This window comes from Chlamydotis macqueenii, chromosome 6 (genome assembly GCF_036417535.1).
Source record: "Chlamydotis macqueenii isolate bChlMac1 chromosome 6, bChlMac1.mat, whole genome shotgun sequence".
Taxonomy (NCBI): domain Eukaryota; kingdom Metazoa; phylum Chordata; class Aves; order Otidiformes; family Otididae; genus Chlamydotis; species Chlamydotis macqueenii.
In genome coordinates, this window is record NC_141561.1 from 6,169,121 (window position 1) to 6,186,650 (window position 17,530).

The following is a 17,530-nucleotide window of genomic DNA, read 5'->3' on the forward strand; positions in this document are numbered from 1 at the left end:
ATTATAAAAAATACAAATTGCTGAAAATAAATTCACACTGAGTGCAAAAAAAAAAAAAACAAAACAAAACAAAAAAAAACAGGTCTAACCCCACTCAAAGATTAGACTGTCAGTATAGCAGTCCAGGAGAATTTGAGATTATTGGAGTATCTAAGTCTCACGCCTGCATGAATGGTGTTTGAAAAATCTGGCAGCCCATTCTGTGTGACACTTGAAGAACAGTTTCAGTTTTTTTGGGAAATATCAGAATTTCCCAGGGAAAGAAAATTCCCAGTTCTGACTGTCCCCATGTGCTGTTTCTCCTCTTGCCCCAGGAGGACAGACAGAAATAGCACAACCTGAGCTCTCTCCCTGGCACTCAAGCCACTGAGGCTGTAATATATTATGTATGGAGAAGTTCTTCCTCCTAAGAGAAGTCAGGCCAAAATTGGGCTCACTTTGTACCTGGGACAGAGTACAAACATAGAGTCCGTGACCATGAGGTAATGCCATACTTCAGGCTATAATATTTCTCATAGTGCATTGGAATAGGAGCTCCTTTTAACCAAGGATATTTAAAAAATAATAAATTCTATGGCATCACACTATTTTCAGGCTTAATAATAACTTGTTTTGAGGTTAGGAGATGAGAAGCAATTAGACACTATATATGACAACTGCAAACATTTTCTTCATTGCCAAGAATGATAAAGTACTTTAACAACCATCTCACCTTACAAAGTTGAAGATCATTGTTATGAAGAGTATTAAGGGGATTATTACAAAGATTATTATTATTATTATTATTTTACAAGCAATTATATCTTTCCATAACTGATTAAAAACACTCATTCTCATAAACCTCTGTGTTGCCTAATTAATCTGTCAAAATAATCTAGAAATTATTTTATTTCCAGTTTTTACCAGAATCAATGCAAATTGCAGAGGATGGCAAAGAGCATGTTTTGACCGTTCTGAGCACTGTACCCATTGCTTGTCCTGAGCACGATGATTCCTGTAAAATTACTTTACAGCTAAGTACTGAGGATTTGGGTAAGTGTTTTATATATTGGTATCAAATCAATGTGGTATTACTTTTTCCTGTATTTATGTTTCAATTAATTCCAACAGAAATTACAAGACTAAATAACAACAAAGGGCAGAAGCCATAAAATCAACAAACTGGGCCATATATTTGCCTGCAAAATGAAATAGATTATAATACCACTGTTGTAGTTTAGCCCCACTCAAGACGAAGCTATGCAGTCCCTCACTCACTCCTCCCATCCTCCGGTGGGACAGGGAGGAAAATCAGTGAAGAAAAGGCAGCAAAACTCATGGGTTGACATGAAACAAACAAAAAAATTTAAGAGCAATAACAGAAGAAAACAAAACAGAGATGGAAAACAAATACAATACAATAGCTCACAGCAAATCCCAACAGCCAGTTTCCTCCTATGTAGCAGAAGGCTCCCCTCAGCACCCTCCTCACTTATACACTGAGCGTGATGTCACATGGGATGGAACAGCCCTTTGGCTAATTTGGGTAAATTAACCCCAGCTGTTAGCTAATTAGTAAACTATCACAGCTCTGGTTCTCCTCCCAGCTCAGGTGAATGTTAACTCTGTCCTAGCCAGAACCAGGTGAACCACTCAGATTTTTGAGGAAAAATTAAAAAAAAAAAAAAATCTGACTAGAAATAATTTGAATAGTAGTCCGTTGAGATTTATGGATGAAACTGAGTAGAAGAACTTATTTTAAATTCCAGGAGTAAAAAATTCCATTTAAATTTTTTTGTAGTAGCAATGGTCTTAGGTAGAATAATTTCATTAATTATCAATAAGAAGCTTACCTGCAGATTTATTATTCAGTAAATGTGTACTGAAGACTTTTTCCTTTCTTTTGCTGGTTTAAAGTTTTTGTCTAACTTAATATAGAAGAAAATAATTCTTACGCTTATAGGCCACTGGTGCCAGCAGCTCCAGTTCCTCTCCCAGCTCAGGTGAAAATTAACTCTATTCTAGCCAGAACCAGGACATTTTTCTAAAGATTTTTTTTTTTACTTGAAAACATTGACAATGTCACTTAGAAAATTCTTGCCCTTTTAATCAGTAAATGCTTTCCTCACATTAGCCTGGTGGAATATCATGCCTGACCAAGGGGGCCACATATATAGATTTACTTTCCATTTGCACTAAATAAAACACTCAACCATTTTGTTAACAAGGTATTTATTTCTCTTCCATGGGGCGCTCATTGAGAAAAATGTTTAGAGATAGGATTATAGACACAGTTGCTCTACCGACAAAAAGCCAGCTCAAAAAAATGTTGGCAAAACCCAGATAGTTCCTGATATTTTTCCTTTTCTCTATCCCTCTCCTTTCTCTCTTTATCACCAGCCAAGTGCTTAGACAAAAGAAAAAAAATAATTTAAATGATATCATAACACAATGATCTTAAATTGAATGGCATCTTATGGTTCCAGCAGCTGTGTTGGCTCTTGTAGGTGGAGTACTTTGCGTTTCTCCATGGCTCAGTGCTGCTCTGTTCTACATACTGCTCTTGGCTTAGAGGCTCTGCTGGTCCAATCAAGCAAACATCTGCTGAGCTCACAAAGCAGATTTTCTTAGATATTGAGGTAGCTGAGAATGCAGCTGTGTGTGGTGGGACATCCTCACAGCCTCTAAGCAACTTAGACACCTACCAAGGATCAGATAAGAATTAGTCGCATAAGCTGTCAAGGTAATTTTTTAACTCCCATTTTCCTAGCTATTTATAAAGCCTGCAAAATCTCAATGACAATGAATGCGTGGGCCAGGAGCTCTCAAGCTGGGGAGGCTGAGTTCGATAGATTGAACTGAGGCTGATCCCTTGCCAGGATCTTCTCCAGTCCCACAACATGGGAGAAAGAGGGGAAGAAAGAGGGGAGGTAAGGTAGCCTTATTTTCAAGCTGTCAATGGGACTGACGTGTTGGTGCCAAGAGGTCCCAGGATGGAGGCACAACTCGACCAATTAACTAATCTTTGAAGGAACTTGTCTCTGAAATGGAAAATTTCCATTAGTTTTAAGCAACTCATTTCTGCAGCTTAAACTAATAACCAGCTCTAGCCATGTATGCTTCACCCTGAGGCTATTCCCTTGGATGACACTGGGGCCATTTGTGATCCATTGAGGTATCTACATATACTTCAGGCTGAGTACCTGCTGCTGGGTGTTTGCATAACCACATGTCTAGTTTGTGCCTTTATCGTCTGTAGGGTCCGTTAGTTTATCTGAAGGAACACTGTGGGCTTCTGAAAAACATAATGTCAGCCACAGTGCAATAAATTGAAAATAAAACCAATTTTAACTGAGATTCATTTATACTGAATAAATTAACTGACGAGCTCCTTGTCTGACTGAATCCATATAACAACACTGTTGTGCTAATTGTGTAGGGAATAAGTGATAAGAAAGCTAATTACAAGCACAGAAATATCTCTCTAAGTTCAGACAATATCATAATGAATGCCAAGGCACAGTACAGCCACTGGAGTTCAGCTTCTGTTAAGTTTATCATCACTATTTTGACAAGATTATTTTCTTTGATTTTAAACTTTTGTTCTGGGTTGTGAGCACAGCTCATGAGGCTGTAATGGCAATAACTATTCCTCACGGAAACCTCCATTTTAATTGAATCAAGAACCTTGAAAATGAGCCAAGACTTCTCTATAAGATGTGAGACAGCCTTTAAGGATTTGGCATGAGAGATAATATGCTATTAATATTTGTAGGTTTTTAGTTCAGTTCCTATAGAACTCTACAGGGTTAATTTAAATTATATTTTATGAATCTTTTCCATAAGGAATAAAACATTGATTATTTGATCATGTTAGAAATACCATCTCAAAATACTTGAATGTCATCTCCTATAAATTATTAAGCAATTCTACAAATGGGAAAAATGATATGAAAATTTGATATTTTCATATTAGATTTATTCCTTTGACACCATTTCTAGAACTTTGCTCTTTTTAGATGATAATTATTGGTCTGGGACAGAAAACTCAATAATCAGCACAAACAAGAGAAGTGGTCACTACCAGTCTTGAGCCTGGAAGAGGTCCCTTTAGGAAAGATACGATATGCAGAGGCACAGCAGAACGGATGACTTGGGTTGCCATTGCCACATTGATTTTATCACCACTCATCACTTCCCTACCCATCACAGATACTTACATAGCTGGTACCACCACAGCTTATTACTTTTCCGCATTCTTAGAGTGCATTTATCCTCACAATGCCTCTGTGAAAGATAGAAATAAAATTACCATCATTTTATAGGTTGCGAAGTAATGCACCATAACCTAGCTAAGTCAAAAATACAAATACAGATCTGCTGCATTTGCCTTCCTGTTGTGGATCTGAAGTCCACTTGACTTAAGAACCTACCCTTTCCAGATCAAAAATTCTGTTTATTTTAAATTAAATAACTCCCAGATACCTCCTTATAATAAAGTTAGTGAAAGACAAATGTTTTCCAGAAACACAGACTCATCTCTTTCTTTGTCATGAAAACTACTCATCTTCATTCCCTGGGCATGGACCCATAAAGATAAGACTGTCATCCAGAAATATTAGCACCTGTGGAAAGAAAAGCACCACTGAGTTTTAATAAACTGTCTACTGCAGGAGGAAAAAATAACAAAAAAAAAAGCACGATAAAATGTGCAGAGGGATACCAGATTGGATCAGTCACAACTGTCTTCATGGTCTTCATGTAAAGCCCATCTGATTTCAAGGCATGTTTGTCCTGGAACGTGAAATATTGTGTTGGGCAGTAAACAGGGTGTTGGCAACTGTTTGGATAACTCTTGTCAGACTTGGTGTTCGTGTTCATTTTAGATAGCCAGTCACCGGGGCCCCCAGACATCGCCCTTTCCGCATGCCAGGTGGATCTGCTGCAGGCACCCTGCTCGGAAAGCAGCTGTGCAGCAGCCGCGCTGACGGTGACAGCGGTGACAGACTTTGCTCAGGACGGGAACCGCATCAGCCGCATCCGAGCTGAGCCAATCGGACAGAGGGATTTGCTTTGGAGAGCTTACAGACCAAAGGATGTGAAGGTCAGGTCCTAAAATAATTTGGAAACCATGTCAATTTTAAATGGGAGGTTTAGTTTTGCAGAAAACAACAATGAGTCTTAACGATATAAACATTTGGGGACTGCTGTCAGCAGAGTAAACCAAAACAGCCTCTTTATATGCCAAGAAAATTCACATGTAAAGCTTTTTGCTATAACAAATTCAGGTTTGATTATTAGCCAGCACATCAGTAAGGCCAAAAGCTGGATGACAGATGTAACCAGATGTGCTCCTGTATGCAGGAAGAGAAGAGGGGGAGAAATGAGGTTAGGGAATTAGCACCTTTTCAAGAGGGAGGCAGAGGAAAAACTGAGGATTTGGAGAACAGTTTCAGAAAAAAAAAAAAAAGCAGAGGGGAGGCTGTGCCTTGGTAATGAGAAAGAAGGACCAGGACTCAGCAGCACCGTGCTCATCTTGTGACTGTGCCAGGAATCACAGGGACACCTCCGATGACACAGGCGGCTGCTCTGTCTCTTCATTTATCCCTGTACAAAATGTCCAAAATAAAAAGAATAAGGATCAATCAGAGGGGCAAGCCATGCTTTCCCTGCCGAGAAATAAGTGTGGTGAGCAGGGACTGGCCTGTTGTCTGTGAAGTCATTTCAAGCCCTCAGCTGGGAGGTCTGAGAGGTGTAGTCCCACCGCCGGAGAGAATAAACCGGAACATGGATTGGACTCAGCTGAATTTCTCAGAGCTGTAGCACATCCAAGCTGGTGTATTTTAAGTAACCGAAAACAAACCCCAGTGAAATCTGTAATTTCACTGCCTTGATTTTTATGAATTTGCTCATAAGAGAATAAGATTAAACTGGACTAAAAGTATTTTTGACTTCAAAGGTAAAATGCCTAGTGCATGACTATATCCTTTCCTCTCCAGTACAGGCTTCTTTTAAACTTCTTAAGATTCTTAAAGCAGAAATTGCAGCTAATTCCATGTAGTACACTCACATACCCGTGATTTTTCTTGAAGTTACACAAATGCTTCCATTAAAATATGAAAATGTAGCTAGTGTGAAATTGAATTAATCAATTTTAATAATAAATTCCATCTAGCTCAGTTAAAATTTGATCTGTGGAAACAAAATAGACATTACCTTTCCTCCTCCCCATTTCCCCATTGCTGCTTTGTAGTTAATTAGAGGCGTTACTGTAACACAGTTCCTGCAACATATCAAGGAAAAATCCATATATTAAAATCCACATAATCTTTAGGCCTTCAGACTTGTTCAAATACTTTTGATTTATCTGAAAATTGAACAGAAATAGTGGGCAGAACATTGTGACACATTCAGACACCTGATAAAGTGGATTTCTTCAGAAAAGTACGGCTGCCAACAAAGAGGACTTGCATCCTCTGCTGGTATCATGCAAGAAAAGAGCAGAGCAAAAAAGGCCACGGGGATTTGTTTGTGCAAAGGTTTTATTTAGGAAGGTTGTGGCCGCGGAGAAAATGAGATGCTTCTTTATATCACACTGTAGATACAAATGATACAGTTGACCTCAGATCAAAATGCTGTTCAAAGAGGTGTTCAGTTTTTCATTCCTCAGGATCATCACTCCAATATTTTGGGATCCTAGACACTGGTGGGTGTCTAGGCAACATCTCTGTGCAATAGTTAAGGGCCATTTTTAAATACAGCTCATATATTGCCACAGGTGAAAAATTTTGTCAGGGAGTGCGGTTCTATCTTCACCCTCTTATTCATTTATTTAATTTCACCACCATTCCTAAAAGCTAAGTTCAGCTTTGGCACTGAAACACCGCACAAGGATATAGCGGCCATTCTTCTTCCCTGCTCTGTGGATTGTGGCAGAACTAACTGAATTGCACCTCTGGATTTCTCATGGGTAAAGAGCGAGAAAAAAATTACCAGTTCTGGCCAAGAAATCTGCCTGGCAGGCTGGCAGCCTGGAGAAGAGAAGGCTCCAAGGAGACCTTATAGTGGTCTTCCAGTACTTAAAGGAGTCTTATAAGATGGGGAGAAAGTCTTTAGCAGGGCCTGTTTTGATAGAATATAAGGTTTTAAAATAGAAGATTCAGACTGGACATAATAAAAAAAAAATATTTACTGTGAGGGTGGTGGCACACTGGCCCAGGTTGCCCAGAGAGGTGGTGGATGCCCCATCCCTGGAAACATTCAAGGCCAGGTTGGATGGGGCTCTGAGGAACCTGATCTGGTTGGAGATGTCCCTGCTTCTTGCAGGGGGGTTGGACTGGATGGCCTTTGAAGGTCCCTTCCAACCCAAACCATTCTATGATTCTATGACCTGGAAAATCCATAATACATCATCACTCCCACCAGTATGACTGGGAGCCCTTCATATTGCAAATCACTGCACAGCTCAGTCTTGCATTTCTGAAAACTGGAGAGCAGAGTACAAAAAAACCACCAACTTGAGCAGACATGGCAATGCAGGCCCAACACTGCCTGGGATTCAGGTATTATCACTTTGAAGGAATTTGCTCTGCCTCTGGCTTTCACAGACGTATTTGCTCCTTGCAGGGCACCATGGCTCTCAGACCTTGTTTGCAACTCACCTTGTGCCCAAGTAACCAAGAGCTGATGCAGCTGAAGATCTCTGTTGTTATAGCAGAACCTTTCCTCTTTTATTCACATGCTGAAAGCAAACAGCTCCAGCAGCGTGATTTGGGCCCTCGTCGCCAGTACTCTATCAATGACCTGCACATCAAATATATAATTTAGCCATTCATACGCTGTATCAGGAAATTTAAGGTCAAATTGGGGGACAGGCAGAGACTACTACTAAAATATGCTAATGCTACTTAATTACAGCATACCTTACATCATACTTCAGGCATTAAAATTAGTACAATTTAATGAGCACTCTACTCTCTTGATAATTTCAGTGAATGATCTACTTCTCAGCAAAAAAAAAGTTTAATAAAAAAGCATTGCTTTTTACCAGACAAAGAAAGACAGCACATTACAGCAGGTGGAATAGGAGCACTTTGAACTCCCTTATTGCATGTGATTAAACTCCGTTGTTTGAAAGCGGAGCCTATTCTGTACCCATTCGCAATCATGTTTTAGAAGTCAGGTTTTAGTTTGTGCTCGACACATGAATCCTGCCCCTAATGTTTTGTGAGGAACAGTAATGAAGAAAAACTGCTGTGTAGACTGTATTCATTACACATTTCATTTTAACTAGGTCACAGTTCGAGACCTCCCAACAGGGAACTGCTACTCTTTCACTGATCCACACATTATCACATTTGATGGATGGTGAGTATTCTACTTTTAAATAATTCGGCTCAATTACTGCAGTTTTTAGTTTCTGGATATAGCATGCACTTGGTTTTACATTACAATATCAAAAGAGCATTGTGCTAGTTTGCTTACAGTGATTAATGTAGTGGTTCAATAACATACATGGTTTTCTTCCAGCTGTTTATGCTCCTTTTAACAAAAGGACTAGAAATGGGTTCATCTTGAAGCAGCAATGGTTTGAGTCTGAGTAATTTTTACAGGATAAAGGTCAGATTCCAAAATGTTCTTCAAACAGAACCATCATTAATGACTTTGAGGGGGTGTCTACACCACGTGGCATTTGTTAGCAACACCCCAGTTCTACCCACGTGAGCCATTACATCCCTGTAGCAGCATGGTATGTGGGGACAACCTGTGTCCATCCCAGCAGCTTAGTAACATTTGGTACAAAGTCACTCTGCCCAAAGGTGCTCTTGCATTCTTCTATCTCCTTCCAGAGCTGGTTTATGCACAGCTGCATCTCTGCGTGGAGTTGACAGCCATAATCACAACCAAAAAACCATAAAGATGGCCATAATTCTTGAATAAAAAAAAAGTTTAGAAAGGATAAGTGGCAAATATCAGGGGAGGAGTGCAAAAATAAAGTTGTACGTCCTCCTGTATTGTCCAGCAATAAGTTTCTTAAAGACTTACTGAGTCAAAGGTGGTATCTTTGAGTTTGACAACCTGTACTGTACAAAGCTTTTCTTCAGTTAACTTCTCTAATAATTCATTAATCTATTTACCCCAGCTATTTAACATAACAGAAAGTTTTAAAACTTTGCATCTGGCATGTTTTATCCAAAGTTGCTAATATTTCAGATCACATCTCGGGTTTGTCGTTCCACCGTTAACCTCCTAATGGCACAGATAATGACTTTAGGCGCGCAGCGTACACGGAGGCTCGGCAGGCATGATATTCTAATTTTTATATCCTAATATCCCAATCTCAGTCCAGCATGCTCTGGAGGTAGCCTCTGAAATTATGTCAGAACTGGAGAAATCTGTCGATGAAATGAGAGGAAGAAAGGCAGTGGCTCCATTAAAGGTGATAAGTGTGCCTCAAATAAAGGTATCACCTAAACTGGGCAGTCTCAGCTAGGTGGTTAGCTCTGCACATCTAGGGCTTTCCAGTTTCCCTCGTGCTTTGCTGAATACCATTTAATATGTGGTCAGGCACTCGGTTCATCCAAGTTTGGTTGCTCGACATGTAGAAGCTGTGGAAGAGCTACAAGAGGTGCAAAGATACTCCCATATCTCATGGTACCTGCAATTATTTCAACTCTGGGATATTAAGCAAGATTAGAACATTATTTCAAACCTCTCTATACATTGATATTATAAAACATTCTCTTCTGATTTAGGGCTAAGAATGGACAGCGATCTGCGAGGTTGTTGTGCTCAGGAAGTCATAAATTGCTGAAAAGTCACTCTTGGAATGGGGAAATGCTCTCAGCCACATAGCACATTTTTACATAGCTTCCATGGGAAAAAAAAATGTCTAAAATAAAATAAAGCAATTTTATTCTAATAACTCTTTTTGCAATCCTGTTATTGATAGCACACAGAAATTCTTCTAAGCAATTGTGATTCTATTTGAGCACAGGGAGCTTGGAAAAGCCCATCCTCCCACGGCACCCAGCCTCAGTCCCACAGCTTTGAAATGGAAAAACCCCAGGATTAGCTTGGTCCCTCGATAACTGCACGTTTCTTCCCTGTGGATGGACGCTCATTACTGCTCTGTCTAGTGTAGCTTTAAATGAACCAAGCTGATGGGGCTTCTGCCATCTCAATAATGAGGTTATTTCACTAAGATACATCACTTCTTGATATTCAGCCAAGTTTCTTACTCATCGTTTCACTGTCCCATTACTCCTACTTATACTCTCATTTATTATTGTAAATAATTTCTCTTTCAATTATTGTAATGATTATGCTAGCCTATTACACATCAGTTAAGCAACTTCTCTGTCTGCCTATCCAAAAAGTGTTAACACATTAGCAAATGATTTTTAAGCTCTGTTTTTAAGGAGTGGGGAATGTAATTCCTGCTTCTGTCCTGATACAAACGTATAACCTAAAGACAAAGGCTGATACAGAGGTATGGAACTGAAGCATTCACCTTTGGTCATGAAAGGTACACGGTGGGAAATTGTTTTTGAAATCAGGTGTGCCTTACATAACAAAAATATGGAAGAATTGCACAAAAAGCTTGTAGGCTCAAGCAAGAAACCATGAGTTCCCCTCAAGAATAAAAAACTATCACAAAGAGACTGATCTGCAGATTGTAAAGAGCAAAGAGAAGACAAAAAGCTAAGAGAAACACCCTCTAGGGACTATGAAGTAGTAGGGTGAGTGGATGTTCTTGGGTATCTGGAGCTATGTCAACTGTAAGTGATCAGTAGATGCAAGCTCAGGAAAGAAAAAAAACATCCAAAATTAGTCAAAAGAACTGAAGGAAATAGCAGCCTTCACCCATCTCTATATGGCTACAAAAATGGCAGCAAACAAAGCTCAATAACCTACCAAAACTGATTTCAGGATTGACGGCAGAGCAGCCATCAAACAACATAACCCAAGGAAATCCATTTGTTCCACCACAAAGCCTGTCGGTCAGCTTACCAGGAGACAGCAGATTCTAAGATCAAAACGTGATCTTAGAATCAAAACGTGTAGGCAGAGCAGCTGTGGATGGGTGGTGATCAGTTGTCTTTCTGGCACCCGTTCCACCCAGTGCTGGAGATGGCTCACTGAAGGGCTGTCACATGAAAAGCAAGGGAAAGTCTGAAGATGGGGAACATTGCCAACAGCAAAACGGTAGGAGTGTTCTCTACACAAAGGGGCACACACGTAAACACACTCCTGCCTTTCAAAGAGTTGATCATCTTTCTGGACTTTTCCATCAGCAATGGCAAAGATAAGGAAAATGCCCAATGGAGAAAAGTAAGGATGAAAGCAGACATAAAAATAGAAATTGCAGCCTTCTTGATTTACAAAATTTAAATGAAAAGCAAAGCTCACCAAAATTTAAATTAAAAATATTGATTCTAATAATTTCTTTACCAGATTTGTTGGAAAATTGAAAAATGGCACAAAAATCAAAAGACTAGATCTTTCTTTTTTGGTAGTAAAATTTTCCTACTGAAATGGTCACTTCCAGTGTATAGGTTGATTTGTAAGATTTCACACTAACGCTTCATTTTGTAACTTCTATAGCAATGTTTTCAAGGATTTTTAATCTGCCATACTGAGCTCACATTACATCTGAGGTAGTTAGCTATTCATTAGATAACTGAAAAACCTAACTCCCACTTCTAACGATGATACTCCCCTTTGGTATGCCTCCTGCTACTATGTTCCTGTAGAAGTATTTATCTTGCAATCTTTTATTCTTTTGACCAACGAAGGGACTGAAAATCAGAGGAATGTGTCATATTTTACAGTGCAAGCACAATCAGTTTGTGTATATTGAAGCATAAGACGTGAAATAGCGTTAATGATATTAGCTAAAATCCAGAGAGAGCACTTTCTTTTATAGCAAAGTACCTTCTAAATTAAACAAATGTGAAAGCCTGGTAAAGCAAAAGCATAGCCCTCATTACCAGTTATGGCACATTATAAATATAAAAGCTTTTCATGCCATAAATCGTAGAATCTTAAATATGAAGTACTAGCTTAAAACTAAATATGCAGAAAATCCTTTTAAGGCAAAATACTAAAAGGGAAATATTTCTTGATTGGTGAACTGTATGTATGTATCAGTCATATTATTTTGTCTTTTAACTTAAAAAAAAAAGAAAAAAGATTTTTCAGACTACTCTAACATTTAACACTAATCCATCCATCAATATTATCACGGGAGGGGTAGTACCATTTCCTGCACAACGACAAAATCCCTTACCTTGAGCAGCTTCATGCTTCTGGTTGGTTTTGATAGCATTCATCACAGTAGCTCACAACTAAGTCGTGGGCGTGAGGATCAGAGGTGCTCTTCTTTTGATGGTCTGTAGAAGTTCATACATCCCCAAGCATCCAGTGACTGCTGAACATAACCCAACACTTTCACTCCACGAGACCAACACAGCCACTCCCTTGTGATGGGAGCTCTGAAAGCAGAGAACATCCTCCAGCATCACCCAGTACTTCCTAAGGTCACATCTAGCATAACATAGTTCTTACTAGCAAGGAAAGATGGAGGCTGAAGGGCCATGTCCACAAATCAAATAATTTGGTGGCAAAACTGCAGTGGAAAATCTTTAGGAGCAGCTACAATAATAACTAAATTAATAAAAACATGAAGTGTAGCTTGGTGAATAGTAAGTGTATTGCATTAGTTGATCTAACACTACTGGTAGTCATTTTTTACATTAATTTATATTCCCTTCTGTCCCTCTCTTATAAGCCAACAGAAATTATTCCTACAGGATGTCACTGTCATAACCAAAGACTTAGGAGCATTTTATAATTCCTGGATTAAGCGCACAACTTGAACCATGACTTCATCTTGGGACGAGGACTTGATGTACTCCTTGAAAAACAACCCAAAGGCATGGATGGAGGAGAGAGGAACCACTTTCCACCCAGTACATCCACTGCCACAGACTATTAGGGCAGCCAGGCTGGACCGGGCTCTGAGCAACCTGGTCTGGTTGGAGATGTCCCTGCTCCTTGCAGGGGGGTTGGACTGGATGGCCTTTAAAGGTCCCTTCCAACCCAAACCATTCTATGATTCTTAGAGCACTGTGGCAGGCAAATTAGATGCAACCAGTGGCTCCTGGCTCACAAAGAAAAGGCAGAGCTGCCTCATGCAAGAGCTCCAGTAACTCTACTTCATGCTTTTAGCTCCACAAGCGATTTCTCAAATGTTGTCCAAAGAATCATTATCACAATTACAGTTGTATAAACATCACAAAAGTTTACCTGACTACATTCAATTATCCATTCAAGTAATTCAAAGGCAGCTGAAAGCTCCAATTTAGACACGTTGCAGATTTGTTATGTGCTACGCAATCTATGCCATGACTTAATCAAAGGACTCTGACTTTCAGGAGAGTTGGACTGTGTTAATTGTCAATGCTTATTACGCAGTAAATAGCTCCCATAACTGCAATGATATTTATATGCATATGCTAATACAGTTTTATTTACCACATACAGCTGATTAGTCTGGGTACAGCCAGCCTGATCCATTATTTTCCATCATCCTCTCCAAATACCTTTCCTTCTAAGCTCCCCCTGTTGATGGAAACTGTGGAAGGTGCTTCTAAAATATCCTCTCTCCTGTGAAGATGTCTAAATGGAGCTGGTACTTGATGTTAAAAGAGATTATCTATTTTTTATGTTGTCCTTAGTTCTAATCAATCTTAGTAACAGCGTCTGCGCAGTGTACTTAGGATTTATGTACCTGATTAGAAAATAAGATAAGACAGAATCATTCAAAATCTTATCGTTTTATGGCCAACGTCACGAAGTTTTTCAAGATGAAAGATAAAGTCAGATATGTTTTCTAGCAGAGAAAAGCAGTTGGAGTTTAAATTCTTACTGTGCTTTAAGCTACCTAGTTTTCTATGGCTTTTAATTTGAAGAGAAATAAAATGCAGATATATACATGCTAAAAAATCTCGGTTCTTCAGCCATTTGTTCCTCTGTATAGGAAACATTAACAGACAGAAAAAATACTGATGTTTGTATAACAGTGTTTAAAAATAATCCTGTTATTCAGTTGAGATATTTTATACATTTATTTTCTTTTTTTTATTGTAGAAAATAATAATGCTTATTATTGTAAGCTTATAGCTTATTTTCCATATTAATTAACTTCATAAAAATCATGTTTAAAACTAAATGCAGCGCCTTAAAACAAGGCAGAAGAATCCATCACTTTTAAAGACGGCAGCTGTTGGATTGTGCGAAGAGAATTCCAGCAACAGACATAAAGTACGCAGCTAGTCTTTGCTTTTATACATCACGTTAGAATAAAATAGAGTAGGAATGAGAGAAGCTTATGGAGTGAGAAAACAGAGAAGCAGAAGCAGAGGAGGATCCTAGCGCAGGTCCCTGTTGTGGAAACCCAAGGGGCTGCAGCCAGGAGGAGTTTTACCTGGCAAACGCTGCAAAGTTATTCAAGTTAATCTGCTCGTGGACCGACTCAGAGGAACAAGGAGTTTTTGTACAGAGAAGGATGAAGGTCCCAAATTGCGCACCACACCATGCTGTGCTGATTGCCAGTTTGTTTAGAGCAAAAGTTGTGCTTACAGTGAAGTTGCTGGGGGGGAACCAACCTCATTTTAACGGGCTTCCAGTAGAATCCTTGTTTTTCACAGGAAGTATTCACCTAGGCACAGTCCATCTTGTAAAAGTTAGTGATTAGTCACAGAAGAGATTATTTGAGCGCTGATTTTGCTTTGAAGAATATCATGCTGTAAAGCATCCGGTTAGAACCAAAACATATTTATTAAGGCCTGGAGGCAGGGACTTTTTCTCATTTGCTTTTATCAAATGTTTATCCTTTTTATCCATGCCCGTTGCCATAGCAGCAGCCAGGAGACAGCTACCCACTTTTTGCATGAATTCTTACACACTTCCAGCTTAGTAACTGCGACAGCTCTCCCTTGCTTACAGTGCCGGAGAAACGCTTCCCCACGTGTTGACTCTTCCCTCCTTCAAGGCCAGCCACCACGCTGGCCTAATCAAGGAGCATGGTTGTACAAGTACCAACAAAGAGCCATCACAAGTGGATGCTCTGGGTCTCTAAATCCTCTTCTTTGTTTGTTGCTGTTTAGGCGCTACGATAACTATAAAATCGGCACCTTCCTTCTGTGCCTGAGCGTGTCGCGGGCGTTTGAAGTCCATGTCCGGCAGTGGGACTGTGGAGGCCACCGCTCCGCCACCGCCTGCAATTGCGGCGTGGCTGCGCGAGAAGGAGGTGACACCGTGGTGCTGGACACCTGCAATGGCCATTTTCGGGAGAGCAGACCCCAGTTAACCATCAAAAGCACAGAGGCTTCGCCACACGTCAAAATCCTGAAGTCCTATGGAGGGAGGAAAATAACAGTACGTGGATATTTGAGTACTCTTGTTGTTGTTGTTCTTTTAAAATGTGAGGTTAATATTTCTGAATTATTAATTAAGTTGCTACAAAAACTATCTATCTGAAGCCATAAGAGCGCCTGCAGCAAAATGTACCAAAAAATGAGATGCGGAAAAGAAGCTGGTTAAAGTGTTAGTTTAACAAACTGTAAAACAAAACAAAACAAATATCTCTGGAAATTTCTCAGAGACATAGCAGAATGCCAATATTGTTACTTACTCTCCGCAGTACAGCAATCCGCTCTCCATTTGTTTATGCTAGGCACTACCCAACCACATCAAATAAAGCAAATTTCTTTGCAGAGCTTACAATATAAATATTCAAGGAAGGATCACGGGTAGAAGAATAAAGTAGTTTTAGGGTAGAACTGTAAGGTAATATTAGTCAGATCCAGATAGCCTGCAAAAGCCATGAAAATGGGCTCCAAATCTGCAACATTTAGCATAATTTAAAGCATTTGCCTGAAAAATATATGGCCATCACATACTTCGCATGAGTATCACTTATCCACACTAATCCAGTGAAATGACTGGAAGAATAAGAGCAGGCTGCACGAGAGGCTTTTGTGAGAACAGCCACAAATTACAGCCAAGAATATAATTTTTTCCTAGAGTTGTATCATCAAGATTTATTGCCAGGAATTTTTTTTGGGTGAAGATGAGTCCACAATAGCGCTAGAACAATGCAAGGAGTGCCTGTCTTTGGCTCTCCTTGCGATCTGGCTTGGAGCAGATCTCAGTAAGGTAGCAAATGAAAGTCTGTTAATTATAGAATCCAGCAGGAAGCAAGCTGTCATTTCATTTTGCAACTGAATGCAATATAATTACTGTTTTATTACTAGGATAATCTTAGCAAGGAATCTTTATTCTCATTTACACCTCATGTAAATCTCGGTGAGAAAAATCAAGACACTTCCAGGACACGAAGATGAATCCTGCCCTGATCTGAACGGGAATCTGCAGGAATTGGGTAGCAACAAGTACGGTCCCTGATTAGGCCGCTGTGCACGGTGCATCCCAATTTGCTCAGCAGTTGCCTGTTACCAACCTCGCGCAGTGCAGGAGACGGCTCCCTGTGCCGTTCAAGGGTTGAACAGGGTTTAAGGCACCCCATCTTCCGTGCACGTTAGCACCTTTCAGCATCCAGTCACTATATACCTCTGCAAACCGAGGTCTCAAAAAAGCTTCTTCAAAGTCTCAATCAGCAGCGTTAATTCCAGATGGGTTACAGAAAACCTGGGCAGTTGTTAGGTCCTCAGTGGCAGATGGGATGCCTTGCCCAGGGCAGCAGCAGAAGAAAGGGTCACAGCCCTCTGAATTCCTGAAACAAATCAACACCTGGAAATATTAATTCAGACAGCTCTGAAGACTGAAGCAGCTCATGCAGTCCTGACTGCAAGGATTTTATACACAGCCTTATAGGAAGTGCTCCTCCCTGTAGTAAAGCACGTCGTTAGAAGGCACGTGTTTCTCTGAGAAAGGAAATCAAATCCTACCCAGCACTGTGTCAACTGCAGTTCTCCTGCTCTATTAAACCACTAAGAAAAAATTAATTCATTAGGCCACTTGAGCTTTATGTTGGGGAATCTATGGTTTTTTTTAAACATACCTTGCGAAGTGACACATACAACCAAGGTGCAAGTACAGCCAAGACCTGACGTATTAAAAGAACTTGTTTTATATGATAACTCGCATTATTCATCAAGGCAAATAGTTTTTGAAACAAGGATGCTTTAATTGCCCTGATCAAAACACTGAGGGCCTGAGTTCAAAACACAGCGTCCTTGGCTGGTATTGCAAACGGTAGCACTTTGGTGCTGTGCTCAGCTGGACAGGGAGATCACGCAAGGAGAGCACCTCAAAAAGTATTCTTGTGCGTGAAATGACAACTGGGAAGCTAAAATTGGCAAGATTATTGTTTAGCACAGCCAAAATGTAAACTCTGGATTCCAGCATAGAAATGCAAATATAAGCTAGTTGCTTCTTCACAGATTCAGAGAGGAAGGGAGGTAGGGAGGAACCCATAAGGAACCAAAGGAACTTATAAGGAACCAAAAAATCCCCACCAAAA

General features: G+C 39.9%; 1 protein-coding gene across 3 annotated transcripts in view; it reads left to right on the plus strand.

Annotated features, from left to right (window-relative positions):
* The window catches only part of LOC104484339 (von Willebrand factor D and EGF domain-containing protein), a 186,239-nt gene that overhangs the window by 61,437 nt on the left and 107,272 nt on the right, over positions 1 to 17,530 (plus strand). For all 3 annotated transcript variants that reach the window (XM_086751479.1, XM_086751480.1, XM_086751481.1), the window contains exons 6-9: positions 897 to 1,032; positions 4,866 to 5,083; positions 8,273 to 8,346; positions 15,153 to 15,423. In XM_086751479.1, the coding sequence (XP_086607605.1) occupies positions 897 to 1,032; positions 4,866 to 5,083; positions 8,273 to 8,346; positions 15,153 to 15,423 (699 nt within the window). The remainder of the gene's footprint in view (positions 1 to 896; positions 1,033 to 4,865; positions 5,084 to 8,272; positions 8,347 to 15,152; positions 15,424 to 17,530) is intronic.